The 16,001-nt window shown below is 32.7% G+C and overlaps 1 protein-coding gene across 1 annotated transcript; it reads right to left on the bottom strand.

Annotated features, from left to right (window-relative positions):
• Positions 1 to 229: 229 nt before the first annotated feature.
• On the bottom strand, positions 230 to 5,897 carry LOC135222425 (uncharacterized). The gene is made up of 4 exons (XM_064260512.1): positions 5,519 to 5,897; positions 5,119 to 5,204; positions 3,534 to 4,962; positions 230 to 741 (listed from the first exon to the last, which is right to left on the bottom strand). Exons 3-4 carry the CDS (start codon positions 4,642 to 4,644, stop codon positions 230 to 232), a joined length of 1,623 nt encoding a protein of 540 aa, XP_064116582.1. The 5' UTR covers positions 4,645 to 4,962; positions 5,119 to 5,204; positions 5,519 to 5,897.
• Between the last annotated feature and the right edge of the window lie 10,104 nt (positions 5,898 to 16,001).

Raw genomic sequence — 16,001 nt, 5'->3', positions numbered from 1 at the left:
AGGTTATTAAGGAATTGTCATCATTTTATGTAAACAAAAAATATTTAAATACTAAAAATGCAAGTTAAAAATAAAACAATCATTTACAAACTTACCAAATTACCATATTAAACAAAGAAACAGAAAACAAAAATAACTTAGTGTTATTTTTTCAACACTCCCGGGGAAGAAATCAAATTTTACATAAGAATTATGTAAATTTGATCAAATAAAGAAAAAAAAAATATAATTAGTCTGAAATATCATCGTTTAGAATGTTTTTGAATTTTTGCCGTGATATCTCAGCAGCTTTTCTCCGTGGACGTTTTCTAGAAACGTCCATGCCTTGAATCTCTTCTTTCGATGCTACAGCATCCTCATCATCATCATCTGATGCTACAGTATCCTCATCAGACTCCTTCCTCAAGAGTGGTATTAAAGAAGTAACATGCCTTTTAGTTATTTCATTGGTTTTACCCTTCAGAACTTTAGCAGCAGTTACCTCTCCGTTGATATTCTTGAAAACTTCTTTGACAATTCCCATAGGATAATTAACAGGTTTATATCCATCATCCTTAATCAGCACAATATCGCCGATACTGATTTGTTTATGGTTTACAGGAGCATATCTATCCTTCTTATCAGTAGCTTGTTTAATTAAAGTGTTCATGAATTCCCGATGATAGATTTCCAGCAAGTTAGTTCTAATGTGTTTCAGCTTCTCATAAGATGTTTTAATTTTATGTACATCATCAAAATCACCTGAAAATCCTCGTCAGAATCAGGGTCAGCTTGTAATGCAGGAATAATATTCAAAGAGACCAATGAATATCCATGAATAAGTTCCTCTGGCGTTATAGGGGTTGGTACATTATTAGAACAATCTCTTAATGCTTCTTTGAATGCAATAGGCCTTCTATTGATCAAATGTACAGCATGACAAACAAGATATTCAAAATCCCTAAATTCAATGACATTATTTCTGATTGACTTCTGTATCATATGCTTGGTCATTTTGACTACGCTCTCAACCAATCCTCCAAGTTGGCTGCAACCCTTATAGTACTGCTGAAAATGGACTTTCTCAACATTATTATCAGTTAAATACTGAACAGTCTCAGCATCCTTCAGGAAATCCTGAACAATATTGGTCCGGTCCTGCTACTATTTGCGTACCCAAATCACTTACTATAAACTGAGGGACTCCATATTCAAAAGAATGCAGTGACAAAGCACGCAAAAATTCTTCAACTGTCATATCAATACAGATCTTAAGATTAACTGCTCGTGTGAACATGCATGAAATAACAAGGATCCAAACCTTGACTTTATCTTTCCCTTGTCTCACATAAAATGGACCACAATAATCAAGGTATACATTACCAAAAGGTTTTTCAGATGGACTCAATCTAAATTCCCTATAGGCTGATTGATTAAGTTTGACAGGTCTTTGGTTATATCTCCGGCATACAACACATTCCTTCAGAATCCTCTTAACTGTAGAGAAGAATTTTGGTATCCAGAATTTCCTACGTAATTCTGTCAAAAGGGCATAGCAACCAGCATGTTTCAAAGCAAATGTTCATCCAATATAATAAGTTTTTTGTTAGAGTACTCTCTCTTGATAAAAGAATAGGATAAGTTTGGTTGGTTACACTGCGCTTCTCATTAAATTTACAATTCACTCTTATTAAATTATGAGTGTCTGGATACAAATTCAACTGTGATATCAAATTAGGCATAGCCATCTTGGTTTTAGAGTTGCTACTTAAATAGTCAATAACATCTGGAAAATTTATTTGTTGATCCCTAGAGATGATTTGAGTCAAAGCCTTAGAGCGGAGGTGGTCCTTATCGAAGCCATGTGACTTGTTTATAAACACTTTCCATCGATCCCAGCATTCCAGAACTTTCGCAAGTATAGATATCAACTTATCCATATTTGAGTATCTATCTAGAGGTATTAAGTGCTCTAGTTTTACAGTTTGGCTTTCTTTTACACTGGTTGATGCACTATATGCCTCAATGGTTTCTAAATTCTCGACCATTGGTATCTTAAAACCTAAAATGTCACTTTTACTAGCTTGATCAAGATCACGTATATTGGGACCCTTATGGTAATTAGACTTCATTAAACTTTTGAATGACAGACATCGTGTAATTTTATCAGCTGGGTTGTCCATTCCACTCACGAATGAGAATCCAACACTTCTCCCCTCACATAGCTTTGTTATATGATTCAGTTTGTTCATTACGAACACTGACCTTTTCTGCATTTTATCAAACTTATGAGAAAAGGACTTAAGCCACGACAAGGCAACAAAACTATCTGAGAATAGCTCCAGGTCAACTATTTTGATGGGTACCAGGCACTGTGTGCCACTCAGTTCATTATAGGTATCCAACAAAACCTCTGTACCCAAACATATAGCCTGTAATTCGAGTGAAGGAATGGACTTTTCATCCAGTTTGGATCCAATGAGTCTGTTTTTCGCTAATACAAAGCTTCTTTCACCACTTCTCATATTGCATAAATATACAACTACTCCATAAATTCTTTTGCTAGCATCAACATAAGCCTCAAGTTTATATTCATCTGTCCTTTCACCAACACATCTCTGAAGCTCAAAAACAGGAGCAGAATTTACTTGGTTTGCAATATTTCTCCATTCCTTTTGTTGAAAGTCTCTAAGTTGTGCATCCCATCCGAGCGTTCTCTCACATTGTAAGTCCTGCATAAAAAGTCTAGCTCTGTTAAGAAGAGGACCATTTATGTTGAAAACATCATAATTAGATGCAATGGATCGCAAAATTTCCCTCTTTGTAGTAGCCGTTTCATCAAGGCACAAGCTCCTGGTTGAAATTGTATCACTCCTACGATTCCAGATCATCCCAAGTAAACAGATGGGTGATCCTTGCCAAATTTTACAGAAAAATCCAATAAAACAATGGGCGTCATTTGTACCAAGTATCAAGTCAATTTCCTTTATTTATCACTACCATCAGTCAAATATTTATCAGCTAATTTGAAGCCTTTTTTGGCAAAGGCCCTGGCTACTTCTGAAATTCCTGGTAATGACAAATTTATATCTATGCTTGGTACGCACAATGCATGTATTACACAAGCCTTATCATCAAAGTTGCACTTTAATTCAACTATCTTGGATTTATACTTCTTACTTGAATTAAAACCATTGACTGTTAAAGAGACATTATCTTCTAACACTTTCAACCTATTATCACATGCAAGTTTTTCAGTTACAAAACTGGTCTGACAGCCACAGTCCTTCAAACCTCTAACAAGGGCTCCATTTAACATTTCACAGGTAAAAGTTGGCAAAACAGAGGCGCCATCAGAGGTATGCAAAGCCTTAGTTATAATCATTACATCACTTGAGGTTTCCCTGTGTTTTGATTTACCTGCTTTTACTTCCTTGCCACCTCTCCCATTCACTTGTAGTTTTTCATCATGAGATTTTTCACCTTGATGATCACACAAAAAATGAAAGTGCCAACCTTACAAAAATAGCATTTCTTAAAGAATTTAAACTTGCATTTGTCAGTGGTATGTCCAATGTTAGCACATTTCTTGCAACCATTAAGTTCTGCTAAGCGTCTCAGCTTATGCTCTGGTTCTTTATATTTTATACACTTATGTCTTGCATGGTTTTCTTGGCAAAGAGTGCACTTTTTCCTCGGAGAAGTGGCGTCAGCATTACTAATTCTGTTAGTTTCATTATCCTCATATTTAACATTAACTGCAAGTGATGTAGAAGATTTTCCTCTTTCATTAAACTTTCTTGTGACGTCCATATAACGTTCAGATGCTTCAAAGAATTTTTCCTTTATCTCCTCAAGTGACGGACGTACATGATTAGTCACATTTACAAGTTGAGCTTTAAAGGACTCATTCATGCCTTGCCAGATGAAATACTGCAAAATATCATCTACTTTGATTTCCAATGTAGAAAAAGTTTCAGTTACATTAGTAATTTTTCCAATATAGGAAAAAGGATCAGTACCGTACTCAAGCTTCATTTCACTTAATTGTTTAATTACATTAAATTTCTGCAGCGAACGAGAAGCCAGTGCTTCTTTAAGCAATTTCTTAGCATCAGTATAAGTCTGCTTTGAAATTTCAAGATTCTCGAGCAAAATTGAGGCTCTGCCTGATACCTGTTGCTTGAGAAGCAATAGTTTATCCCTCTCAGTGTAAGAATATGTGGCAATAGCCGATTCAAACTCAACAAGAAATTTTTCAACATTTTCACTTTCGGTGCTAGCGTAAACCGGAAGTGGAACTACAGGACTCTTCAAGAGACTTCTTGCGGTCTCAGAATCCTTGGCCTCAGGCTTAGAATCCATCAATTGCAAAACAGCAAAACAGGTATTTAATTTATCTGAGTAATCATCACAAGACTGCAATTCTAATAAGAACTCCTCCTCATTTTTCCCGTCTCCATACAAGGACTTCTGGATTACAGTATTAAGACTGTTCAACTGATCACTGTACGAAACCAGTTTAATTTGAACAGCCTTGCACTCAGTTTTATTCATACTCGTGAATTTATCATGTTCATTAAACAACCGCGTTACTTGGCCACGAATATATTTACGTGTCTTTAATTCTACACTCATTTCAATAAAATTTAAAGGATAGACCATGGACCCACAAACAAACGAAACCCCAACCCGGAAGCTAACCAGACAGCAAAAACAGCACCTTACTTATGCCCCACGTTGGGCGCCATCTCGAAAAATTTATTACGTAATTGGACAATTAATACAAAGAGTAATTTTCTTATTTTAATGAAACCTTCATAAAATTATGAACTTGAATAAGATATAATAAAATGGTTTCATGTATTGCTGCTCAAATTAAACCCAATGCTGTTGTTGCTGCTGTCGAAGATGATCGCCTTAAATGGAGGTCAAAGCGATGGTCAAGCATCTCCAACTTCCAATTACCATTCTCAAGAACCCCTAGACAAATATAAAATACCGAATCTCAGTTACACTTCAAAATGGTAATTTAAACTATCGAAATCACTAATAAATTATTTAAACACAGGAATGCCATTCAAATATATGTATTGCATCAATAATGGATTTCACTTAACACTATCAAATAATAATTACCTAAAGGCAATGGTCCACTTTGCGTATTAAGTATATTACTTGTATACAACAAGCCAAATTTACAGTAAGGCCGAACGAATAACCACCTATGTAGTAAAAAAGAGCGAATGTAAATAAACGACTAATTAACACAAAAGTGGCAAATGAGAAAATACCAAAACATGATACAACACTTAAATTATCTAACCAGCACAAAGTAACTGAAGATAAAATGAATCTCTTAACTATGACTGGGAAATTATAATATGGCAATCCCATAAAAATTGTAAATGATATAAATATTATCCAAGGGTATATTTATTTGTGGGGGCTAAAAAGCAAAGCAAGGGACTTTCATTATTAAATGAACTATGGATTATAAATCATAAAATTTAAATGACCTTTAAAAATGATGACGTACCTCACAACCCATACTGTCCGTGTATGCTGTTTGTAAATGCAACAAATCACAATTGCTGTGCTGGCTCTTGATAAGGCTTCCAAGTAGAAGGCAACGTAAGATGCGGATCCATGGTACCGATCACTTATTTTTTCACCATGACGATAAAGAGCTAAGTTAATCCAATGTTGTCACTGGTGAAAATGGCTAAGAACTACCTTCATTTTCATTAAAAGCCGTCCACTTCTCCTTTCTGTAAGAAATGTATAACGAGCAGCAAATATCTTCAACGACCCAAACCATCTTAATTTTTAACAGGTTATTAAGGAATTGTCATCATTTTATGTAAACAAAAAATATTTAAATACTAAAAATGCAAGTTAAAATAAAACAATCATTTACAAACTTACCAAATTACCATATTAAACAAAGAAACAGAAAACAAAAAATAATTTAGTGTTATTTTTTCAACAATATATATATATATATATATATATATATATATATATATATATATATATATATATATATATATATATTCTAAAATAAATCCATACTCTGGTATTTGGCATCGTAAATCTATACTGTTTTCTTATAAATGTTATGCTTGTCTATTCAACCTTTTCTTGCCTTAGGGTAGAAGCCTTCTGAATACTTAAAGGTTAAATATTTTCTTGATGTATTATTTTTTAAACACATTTCAGGAAAATATATAAAAAATTAATATGAAAATTAATAATATGTAAAATATATATTATATATATTTTATATATTATATACATATATATGTATATGCAGAGAGAGAGAGGAGAGAGAGAGAGAGAGAGAGAGAGAGAGAGAGCAATATACATATTAAGATCGATCATATTTGATAGAGGACACCCTGGGTCCGCTCTCTGGGGAAATGATGGTTCCTATGTAAACAAAAATGGTGCATGTAAGGACGGGGTGACTGGAAAGTTATATATATATATATATATATATATATATATATATATATATATATATATATATATATATATATATATATATATATATATATATATATATATATATATATATATATATATATATATATTCATATATATATATGACTGGTAAAAATGTTCTGTTACATCAGAATTCCATCTAATGCAAGGAGCCCATAAAAACACCAAAATAAAGAGAGAAAAGTACTATATTCCAGAGACTGATGTCTCTCTTCAGGTATATGAATGAGAAAAGTTTACAGAAAAGGTGGATGGATCTCTTGTATAAATACCACCTTTTTCTGTAAACTTTTCTCATTCATATACCTGAAGAGAGAGAGAGCAGTCTCTGAAATATAGTACTTTTCTCTCTATATTTTGGTATTTTTATGGGCTCCTTTTATTAGTATATATATATATATATATATATATATATATATATATATATATATATATACTTGGTCTGCTTACGCATTTTCAGAACGTTTGACGTAGACTGACGGTTATCAATTCATATGGAATTATCCTGGTATATATATATATATATATATATATATATATATATATATATATATATATATATATATATATATATATATATATACATATATATATATATATATATATATATATATATATATATATATATATATATATATATATATATAATATAAAATCTGACCCTGTGGTTGGGGTGTAAGAATGTTACCACCGTAGGTCTTGCGTGTCGTAAAGGCGACTAAAAGGACAGCTGCTGCCTTGCAGTCTTACTTTTTACTAAAAGGCTAGGCCCATTGCCAGTAACTTAGAAAATGGTTAATGATAGCAAGGGCATGCTGTCGTAAGAAACCCCTTTGCCAAACAGTAAACCATGCTTGATGTTGTGAGGAAGGCAATGGAGAAGACGCATCAGGCAACCGACCCCTTAATGTAAGGATAATGGTGGGAAAGGGGTCGCCAACCTTCGGCTCTTTCAAGTCAATTGCGCGGCTCTAAACGCTTCAACAAATATCTTTTTATCGATTCAAAACAACGAAATTATGACAATATGTGATTAGATTTTATTCAATTTTAAAAGTATATGGTAGGCATCAGTTTTATTGATATTTTTAAACGAGATATTAGTAGTTTCTAAGGCCATTTTCTTCATTGCGGCTCTGACAACGAAATTATGTAAGTCTTAAGACAATATTTGCTTAAATTTAATTCAATTTTAAAAGTATATGGTAGGCATCAGTTTTATTGATTTTTTTAAAATGAGATATAAGGTAGTTTCTAAGGCCATTTTCGTCATTGCGGCTCTGACGATACTTTATTTTTATGATTCTGTAAATAGATGGCTCTTCTAGCTTCAAAGGTTGGTGACCCCTGCCTTAGACGCTCTGTTTTACCTGTACTGTTTAATAATTGATCGTTTTCGATATCCCACGCTGTTCTGTGCCTTAATTGACTAATTTCCTTCTCATTCTATCTACCTCCCGAAGGGTCCACTTTATGCTAAAGTGGCACTCGTATCCCTCTCAAATTCTAGTAGGTGTCATTAACGGAGCCCACATTTTGGTAAAATTCGTCAAAAGTCATATGTAATATGGCTGACAAAGAAGACAAAGAATCAAAGGAACAGTCGATCATTTAATGACGGCGTGGAGCACACCTTGCTGTTTTTTTTTCTCTCTCTCTCTCTCGATCAGATTGACTCCTCTCCTCTGCAGGCTCCGTCAACCTCGTCACCTGATCTATCTCTCATGAAGGCAATTTATACCTGTTTGTTGCCTCAGGTTAATTGGGTTCACTCCGGCTGATCTTTCGACGAGAGTCTGCATAGTTCATTCGAGCACCTCCGTCATCGCAAGTCTGAAATAGTCCGGTCTTTCCGTTCCCGTTGAAAGGTTATCACTCATTCGATTGACGTAGGCGGTTAATACAAACACAACGGCGCCTGAGGGCATTGAAATAGTTCTGGAATTCTGTTCGATTTCTGTTCTCGTATCGGCTTGTCATTAATACGATTGGTATGTGGGGTGAGGGGGGGGCGGTTGGTTATCAAGACGAACTTGGCTTGAGATTCACTGCAGCGTCCCATTGACACCTAGCTACATTCCCTTTCATTCATTTTTACTGTACTTCATTTCATATCTTTCTTCCATCTCACTCCCCTATCATTTCATATCTTTCTTCCATCTTGCTTTCCTCCCTCTCCTAACAATGGCAACTGCTTTGAGGTTTTCCTCCAATTACACCTTTCAAACCTTCATTACTACCAATTTACATTTCAGCGCTGAATGACCTCGTAGGTCCCAGAGCTTGGCCTTTGGCCTAAATATTATCCAATTCTAAAATTACACCTTTCAAACATTCATTACTCCCAATTTCCATCTCAGCACTGACTGACCCCATAGGTCCCAGAGCTTGGCCTTTGGCCAAGATTTTATCTAATTCTAATATACATATTTGATAAAAAGTCGATAAATATTTCGATGGACTGGAACGTAAGTCAAATGAAACAGTGACTTATGACAGAATGGAAAATAAGCTTTCGTTTTGCCAGCAGCAGATGATGATGAATTCATACAACGACAGAGTAAAGTATGTATACGTTTGACGTACGAGAAGTTTCCATACAGGAAGTGTATTAGTAATTTCCTTTGCGAATTTATACAGCGAAAATGATAGTTAAAATGGAAAATGAAGTGATGAAACTTCATTACCGTATAAAGTTGTGATAAAGGAGGAGAAAATGTACATTGATTCACGGTATTATATATATCCTAATAAAAGCGAAGTCTCTAGAGAGAGAGAGAGAGAGAGAGAGAGAGAGAGAGAGAGAGAGAGAGAGAGAGAGAGAGAGAGAGATTGGTAAACACCAAGTTAGGTACAGATAGCGAATAATTCTGGAAAGTGATCGTGTGTTAATTGCGAGATGAAATTAAAAGCATCCCGAATGGCATTTCCTGAACTTGACCCTTGAATGTTTTTGGTTAAATAACGGGGGAAAATTGCAGCGTCCTTTCGCTATTCGTTAATAAGATTCCCGGCATTAATTAATGGCGGGAATTTTCACTCATTATAGGTTCAAAGCGGGTATGAGAACGATTATACTTTTCGAAAAACAGCTAGAGTTTCATATTAAGAAAAAGTTTTCAAAACGCTAAGATTTGAATAAAAAATTTTAACAGATATCCAAAAATACTGATAACAGTGAAGGAAGATTGTATTTAATGCGCATTTACAAACTCATGGTAGTTCCAATTTACGTCAAGGAAAAATTATGGGTGATGGAAGGAATAATTATGATTGTTGAAAGGAAAAATTATGGGTGATGGAAGGAATAATTATGATTGTTGAAAGGAAAAATTATGGGTGATGGAAGGAATAATTATGATTGTTGAAAGGAAAAATTATGGGTGATGGAAGGAATAATTATGATTGTTGAAAGGAAAAATTATGGGTGATGGAAGGAATAATTATGATTGTTGAAAGGAAAAATTATGGGTGTTGAAGGGAATAATTATGAATGTTGAAAGAAAAAATTATGGGTGTTGAAGGGAAAATAATGAAGTGTTTTTCAAAGAAAAAAATTAAGGGTGTTGAAAGGTGAAAATTTAATTATGAATGTTGAAAGGAAAATTTATGGGTGTTGAAGGGTATAAGTATGGGTGTTGAAAGGACAAAGTATGGTTGTTGAAGGGAATAATTATGAATGTTGAAAGAAAAAATTATGGGTGTTAAAGGGAATAATTATGAATGTTGAAAGAAATAATTATGGGTGTTGAAGGGAATATTTATGATTAATTGAAAAGGAAAAAAATTAGGGTGTGGAAAGGGGGGAAAAATATTCTGGGAGTGTGAAAGGAATAATTATGAGTGGTGAAAGGAAAAATTATGAGTGTTAAAAGGAAAAATTATGGGTGTTGAAAGGAATTAATTTGGATGAAGGAAAAATAATTGGTGTGGAAGGAAAAATTAATGAGTGTTTAAAAGGAAAAATTATGAGTGTTAAAAGGAAAAATTATGGGTGTTGAAAGGAATAATTATGAGCGTTGAAACTTGTGTCATTTTGTAATTGAGGTTTGCTGAGAAAGAACACAACTGAACTCATGCTATTGAGAGTGATGAGATAGCAACTCCACCTGTCATATGGTCTTGTAATCTTGTAATACCCGTCAGACCACCATTTCATTAATTGAATTTGACTGTTATTCCTAGGCTTACACTATTTAGCAGCAACTTCTTACTCGTCAAGCTTGGGAATTTTCTTGTTATGTTTCTTCCTGGACTTTTATTTATTTATTTTTTTTATTTTGTGGTGGCGTTAATCCCTCTTCGTTTTCTTTCGTAAATCCTGGTCGGTCGGTCCCTGATCAAATATAGCACAAAAAGGTCAAGAAATAGAATACGAAGAAAGCACCTGGCTTTGTTTTTTCTGTTTGTTTTCACAATTTGTATAGCCTTGTCATTAAAAATATTCAAGAGAATCTGTTTGTAGTTTCCGTAATCGCAAGACGAAAGACATTCAATTTATCAGGAAAATAGCTTTGTGAAACTAATGTAACCCAAAATTACATTTATAACAATTGAGCCATGCCTTAAATCTATTATGTTTTCGTTTATATCATAATCCTTTTTGGAGACTTTTACTTCACGTAGATATTCCTGACAAGAAAATTGTTTCTCTAATACGACATTTATTCTCCCTAGCACATCCCTCCGACTTTTTTTTTGACGTTTTTTCATATTTCTCCTCGAAATGTATCTGCTGAAACATCAAATAGGCCTTGAGAGTTTCAGAAATCTGCGTCAGTTAACGCATTGTGAAAAACAAGAAGTTTGAAATAACTCTGGCCAGACTTGCTACCTCCCACGGTCTGCCAAATTTACATGGGTATAGTAGGTGGGTGCGAACTTCTGCTGGAGTCAAGAAAAAGGGCTTAGGGCTATCAGCCTAACCCATGAATATTTATTTACCTTCGTGGTGCAAACCCCTAATAAAATTGGGACAATGTATTTAGTGAAGAACACATATGCATGTGTATATATATAGTATATATATATATATATATATATATATATATATATATATATATGTGTGTGTGTGTGTGTGTGTGTGTGTGTGTGTGTGTGTGTGTGTGTTTACAAATAAATATATAAATATGTGAAAAAATAAAATATATACTATACATGTAATATGTGTGTGCGTGTTTTTATATTTCAGTACGTATTTTGGAAAGTAGATCACTATGGTGATTAAACTAATACTGTGAGCATACCAAAACATTCTCGGCATTTTCCGATATGAAAATAGATTTTAGGAATCCGCGAGATGCTTTGTGTGTTTATTTGGTTCTGTGTTTGAAATAAATGACATGGGAAATAGATGAAGTCTAACTTCACAAAATACGAAAACCTGACCCAAATTCTATGTCAAAAATCCTTCAAGGAAGCATTCATTCGTACACATAATTCCCGAAAGCGCCCTCAAACGTAAATTATGCTCAAATCAACACAGAAATCACGTACACACGCACCCGCAGGCAATTCATGCATGCAGCTGCATTGCACAGTATTCCCGTCGCTTGCTTATCGCAGGATTAATCCAAATCCATCAGTCCAAAACCCTGGAGACAACTTATCCATTGACAGGCGATAAGCTGTACCCAGGTCAAGGCGAATGGCTGCGTAACTAAAATGTATTCCAGGAAAACTCACCGGCGCACGCGCACGTACATACACATGCATATATATATATATATATATATATATATATATATATATATATATATATATATTATAAGAGGTACAAATGTCCTTTAATATCTAATTCGCTGTACCTCGGAATTGATATATTTTCTTATCTGTAAACCGAAGGGGAATTTTTTTTTTTTTTCTTTTCTTTTTTTTTTTTTCATTTTAGTTGATAATAATTTCATCCCCTCATGGGATCGAACCACCGCCCAGCGGACAGGGACGAAATCAGGTCGACAGTGATGTTAACGATTCAGCTAACAAGTAAGGTTATAAGTTTATACCGATTTTGACCTTACAATTCACCGTCGAACTCGGTTATTCGTAAATAGAATCGATATCCAACCCCTTCTACCATGTTAGCAAAACGTTTGACGAACGTAGCCATATTATGAATAATTTTAACATCACCGTGATTCATGTACATTATTCGAGCTACAAATGTTCTTTAATATCTAATTAGCTCTACGTTCGGAATTGATATATTTTCATATATGTAAACCGAAGGGGAATTTTTTTTTTTTATTTGATAATAATTTCGTCCCCTCATGAGATCGAACCACCGTCCCATGAGGGGACGAAACTATTATCAACTAAAAAAAAAAATTTCCCCTCCGGTTTACATATATGAAAATATATCAATTCCGAGGTAGAGCGAATTAGATATTAAAGGACATTTGTAGTTCGAATAATGTATATATATGAATCACGGTGATGTGATAATTATTCATATATATATATATATATATATATATTATATATATATAGATATATATATTATATATATATGAATCATATTGTGATGTGATAATTATTCATATATATATATATATATATATATTATATATATATATATATGAATAATTATTATTAACATCACCGTGATTCATATATATACATATTCGAGCTACAAAATGTCCTTTAATATCTAATTCCCTCTACCTCGGAATGATATATTTTCATATATGTAAACCGGAGGGGAAATTTTTTTTTTAGTTGATAATAGTTTCGTCCCCTCATGGGACGGTGGTTCGATCTCATGAGGGGACGAAATTATTATCAAATAAATCTCTAAGAATTTTTATTATTATAATATATATATATATATATATATAAATATATATATATATATCTATATATATACATATACATATATATATATATATATATATATATATATATATAATATATATATATATATATATATTATTGATATTATATATATATATATGTGCGTGTGTGTGTATATATATGTCCCATGTGTTTGATTTCCATGAAGTCCGTAGTGAACGTTCTGTGACACACTTGTCACTTTTAAATCAATTGTAGTAAGTTTTCGAACATTTTATTCTATGCACGCAAGTGTCGTTGAATTATTAATTTTTGTCAGTAAAAATATACAATATCCATATGCAACATGCATAAAAATTCATCACCTTACAGAGCAATCTTGGACAGAATAGAATGGTCGCATATTTCTAAAGGTAAAACACACACACACACACACACACACACACCACACACACACACACACACACATATATATATATTATATATATATATATATATATATATATATATATATATATATATATATATATATATATATAGCGCAGCTGCATGATTTTTAGAAACTAGGGCATTGATGAAGATATGTTTTGAAGCATAGTGTACATATATCTTTAATGGATCGAAAGAATATTTAGCTTAAACTGTCACGTGGCTTTACTTTTCATTAATACGTAGTGATTAGCATCGCAGTCTATCATTTCTTGTTCATATATTTATCCTGAACTTGAGCCCTGTCCTACTTATGAAAATGTAAGCGTGTTTTTTCATTGTGTGTGTCCCTTGTGAATTTTTACTTATGCTTATCATGCTTTCGAATATCTGAAATGAAGTTTATCTTGCATTCCTTTGTAACTTTAATTTAAAAGTTTTTTTTATTCTTTTTATTTTATTCGACTACTTTTTGCTCCCTCTTATCTTGCAAATCTACATTAATGCATATGACATATTCCATTAATACATAATGATAGTTCAGACTGCAAATTGCTGCACTCGAATAGAAATGTTGTTCGGTTATTTATGCTTGACCTAGATTTATGTATTCGGATTATTAAGAAGAGCTATAAAATGCCGAGAGAGCCCAACTGACACCTGCCTATTGGAGAAAAAATTGACTAACAATTTTTTTTTTTTCTTTTACTTTTATTTTGGCTACTCGAGCTGACATTCATGAGCTGTCTGGACGAGTGTATTAAATGGCGTAGTATAGGTTGGTTGATGTCCAAAGGTGGTTTGTAGTTGTTGTCAATTGATCTAGGTTTCAAGAAGCCTTGTGTGAACATCTGGACCCTGACCATATAATTGGCACAAAAGTTTGTAATGAATTAATTCGTAAACCGTTAGGATCAGTAGTTGTTCAGGCGTCTTTTTTTAAATGGCTATAAAGAACTTACTGGTTGGTTTGGGAATGTTCTGTTTGCTTCAGTCTCCCTTAACATTTATACTCAAATTTTTTTCTTTCTTAAGTCCCACTTTCTCTTTCAACCCTTCACCCCGCACCCCCTTTATTATTATTATTATTATTATTATTATTATTATTATTATTATTATTATTATTATTATTATTATTATTATTATTCCTTGGTTTTGTAAAGGTTATGCAATTTCCGTCTCCCTCGACCACCAAATTTTGATAAGACATACATCTTCGGAATGGTTATATTTTTATAGAGAATGCATGAATTCATGCATGCCTCCCTCTAATTGGCCTTTCAACTGTTGAGATGATTAATCGAAGGATATTTTGATTTTGTTTTAAAGTGTCTGTTGTTTCAGTAAACGCCTTACTTCTGTTGCTCGTGTTGTTGCATTTTAGAATGTGAAACTGAGCAATGATCTTTGCTGTATTTAAATAGTGAACTACAAAGAAAGAGCATTGACTCTTTCTTACACGGACATAGTAGTTTTTAGTAAGGCAAGGCTATTTCACTACATCCATAAAATAGAGTGGTAACAGCATTACTGTTTTAGTAATGCATTAAGACTCTTATGTTATAAATTAAAGCTGAAATACATAGTCAGTTTCATATTCTTAATTCATTCATTCATTCTAACAATAATATAGGTTCATTTTCTTATTCATTTGCTTGACTATCGCCGAATGCAGATATTTACAAGAGAAATATTTACAAAAGAATGACTAATAGCATATTATTACTTTTCAAAACATCAAAATATACAAGAGAAGTATTTATAAAAGAATGACCAAAAGCAAATTATTACTTTTAAAAACATCAAAATTTGCAAGAGAAATATTTACAAAAGAGTGACCAAAAGCAAATTATTACTTTTAAAAACATCAAATTTTACAAGCGAAATATTGACTAAAGAATGACCAAAAGTAAATTATTACTTTTAAAAACATCAAAATACAAAAGAATGACGAAAAGCAAATTATTACTTTTAAAAACATCAAAATTTACAAGAGTAATATTTACAAAAGAATGACCAAAAGCAAATTAATAATTTTAAAAACATCAAAATTTACAAGAGGAATATTGACAAAAGAATGACCAAAAGCAAATTAATAATTTTAAAAACATCAAAATTTACAAGAGGAATATTGACAAAAGAATGACCAAAAGCAAATTAATAATTTTAAAAACATCAAAATTTACAGGAGGAATATTGACAAAAGAATGACCAAAAGCAAATTATTGCTTTTTAAAACATCAAAATACAAAAGGATGACTAAAAGAAAATTTTTACTTTTAAAAACATCAAAA

Source organism: Macrobrachium nipponense, chromosome 3, assembly GCF_015104395.2.
Source record: "Macrobrachium nipponense isolate FS-2020 chromosome 3, ASM1510439v2, whole genome shotgun sequence".
In the NCBI taxonomy this organism is placed as follows: domain Eukaryota; kingdom Metazoa; phylum Arthropoda; class Malacostraca; order Decapoda; family Palaemonidae; genus Macrobrachium; species Macrobrachium nipponense.
Note: the sequence above shows the minus strand (reverse complement) of the source record. Positions and strands in the feature narration are given on the sequence as shown.

Bases quoted from the DNA above. Each gene is read 5' to 3' on its own strand.
- LOC135222425 (XM_064260512.1), bottom strand. From the start codon at position 4,644: ATGGTCTATCCTTTAAATTTTATTGAAATGAGTGTAGAATTAAAGACA. The intron at 742-3,533 runs GCAAGTTTAAAT...GAGGATTTTCAG, and splicing joins TGGACATACCACTGACAAAT to GTGATTTTGATGATGTACAT.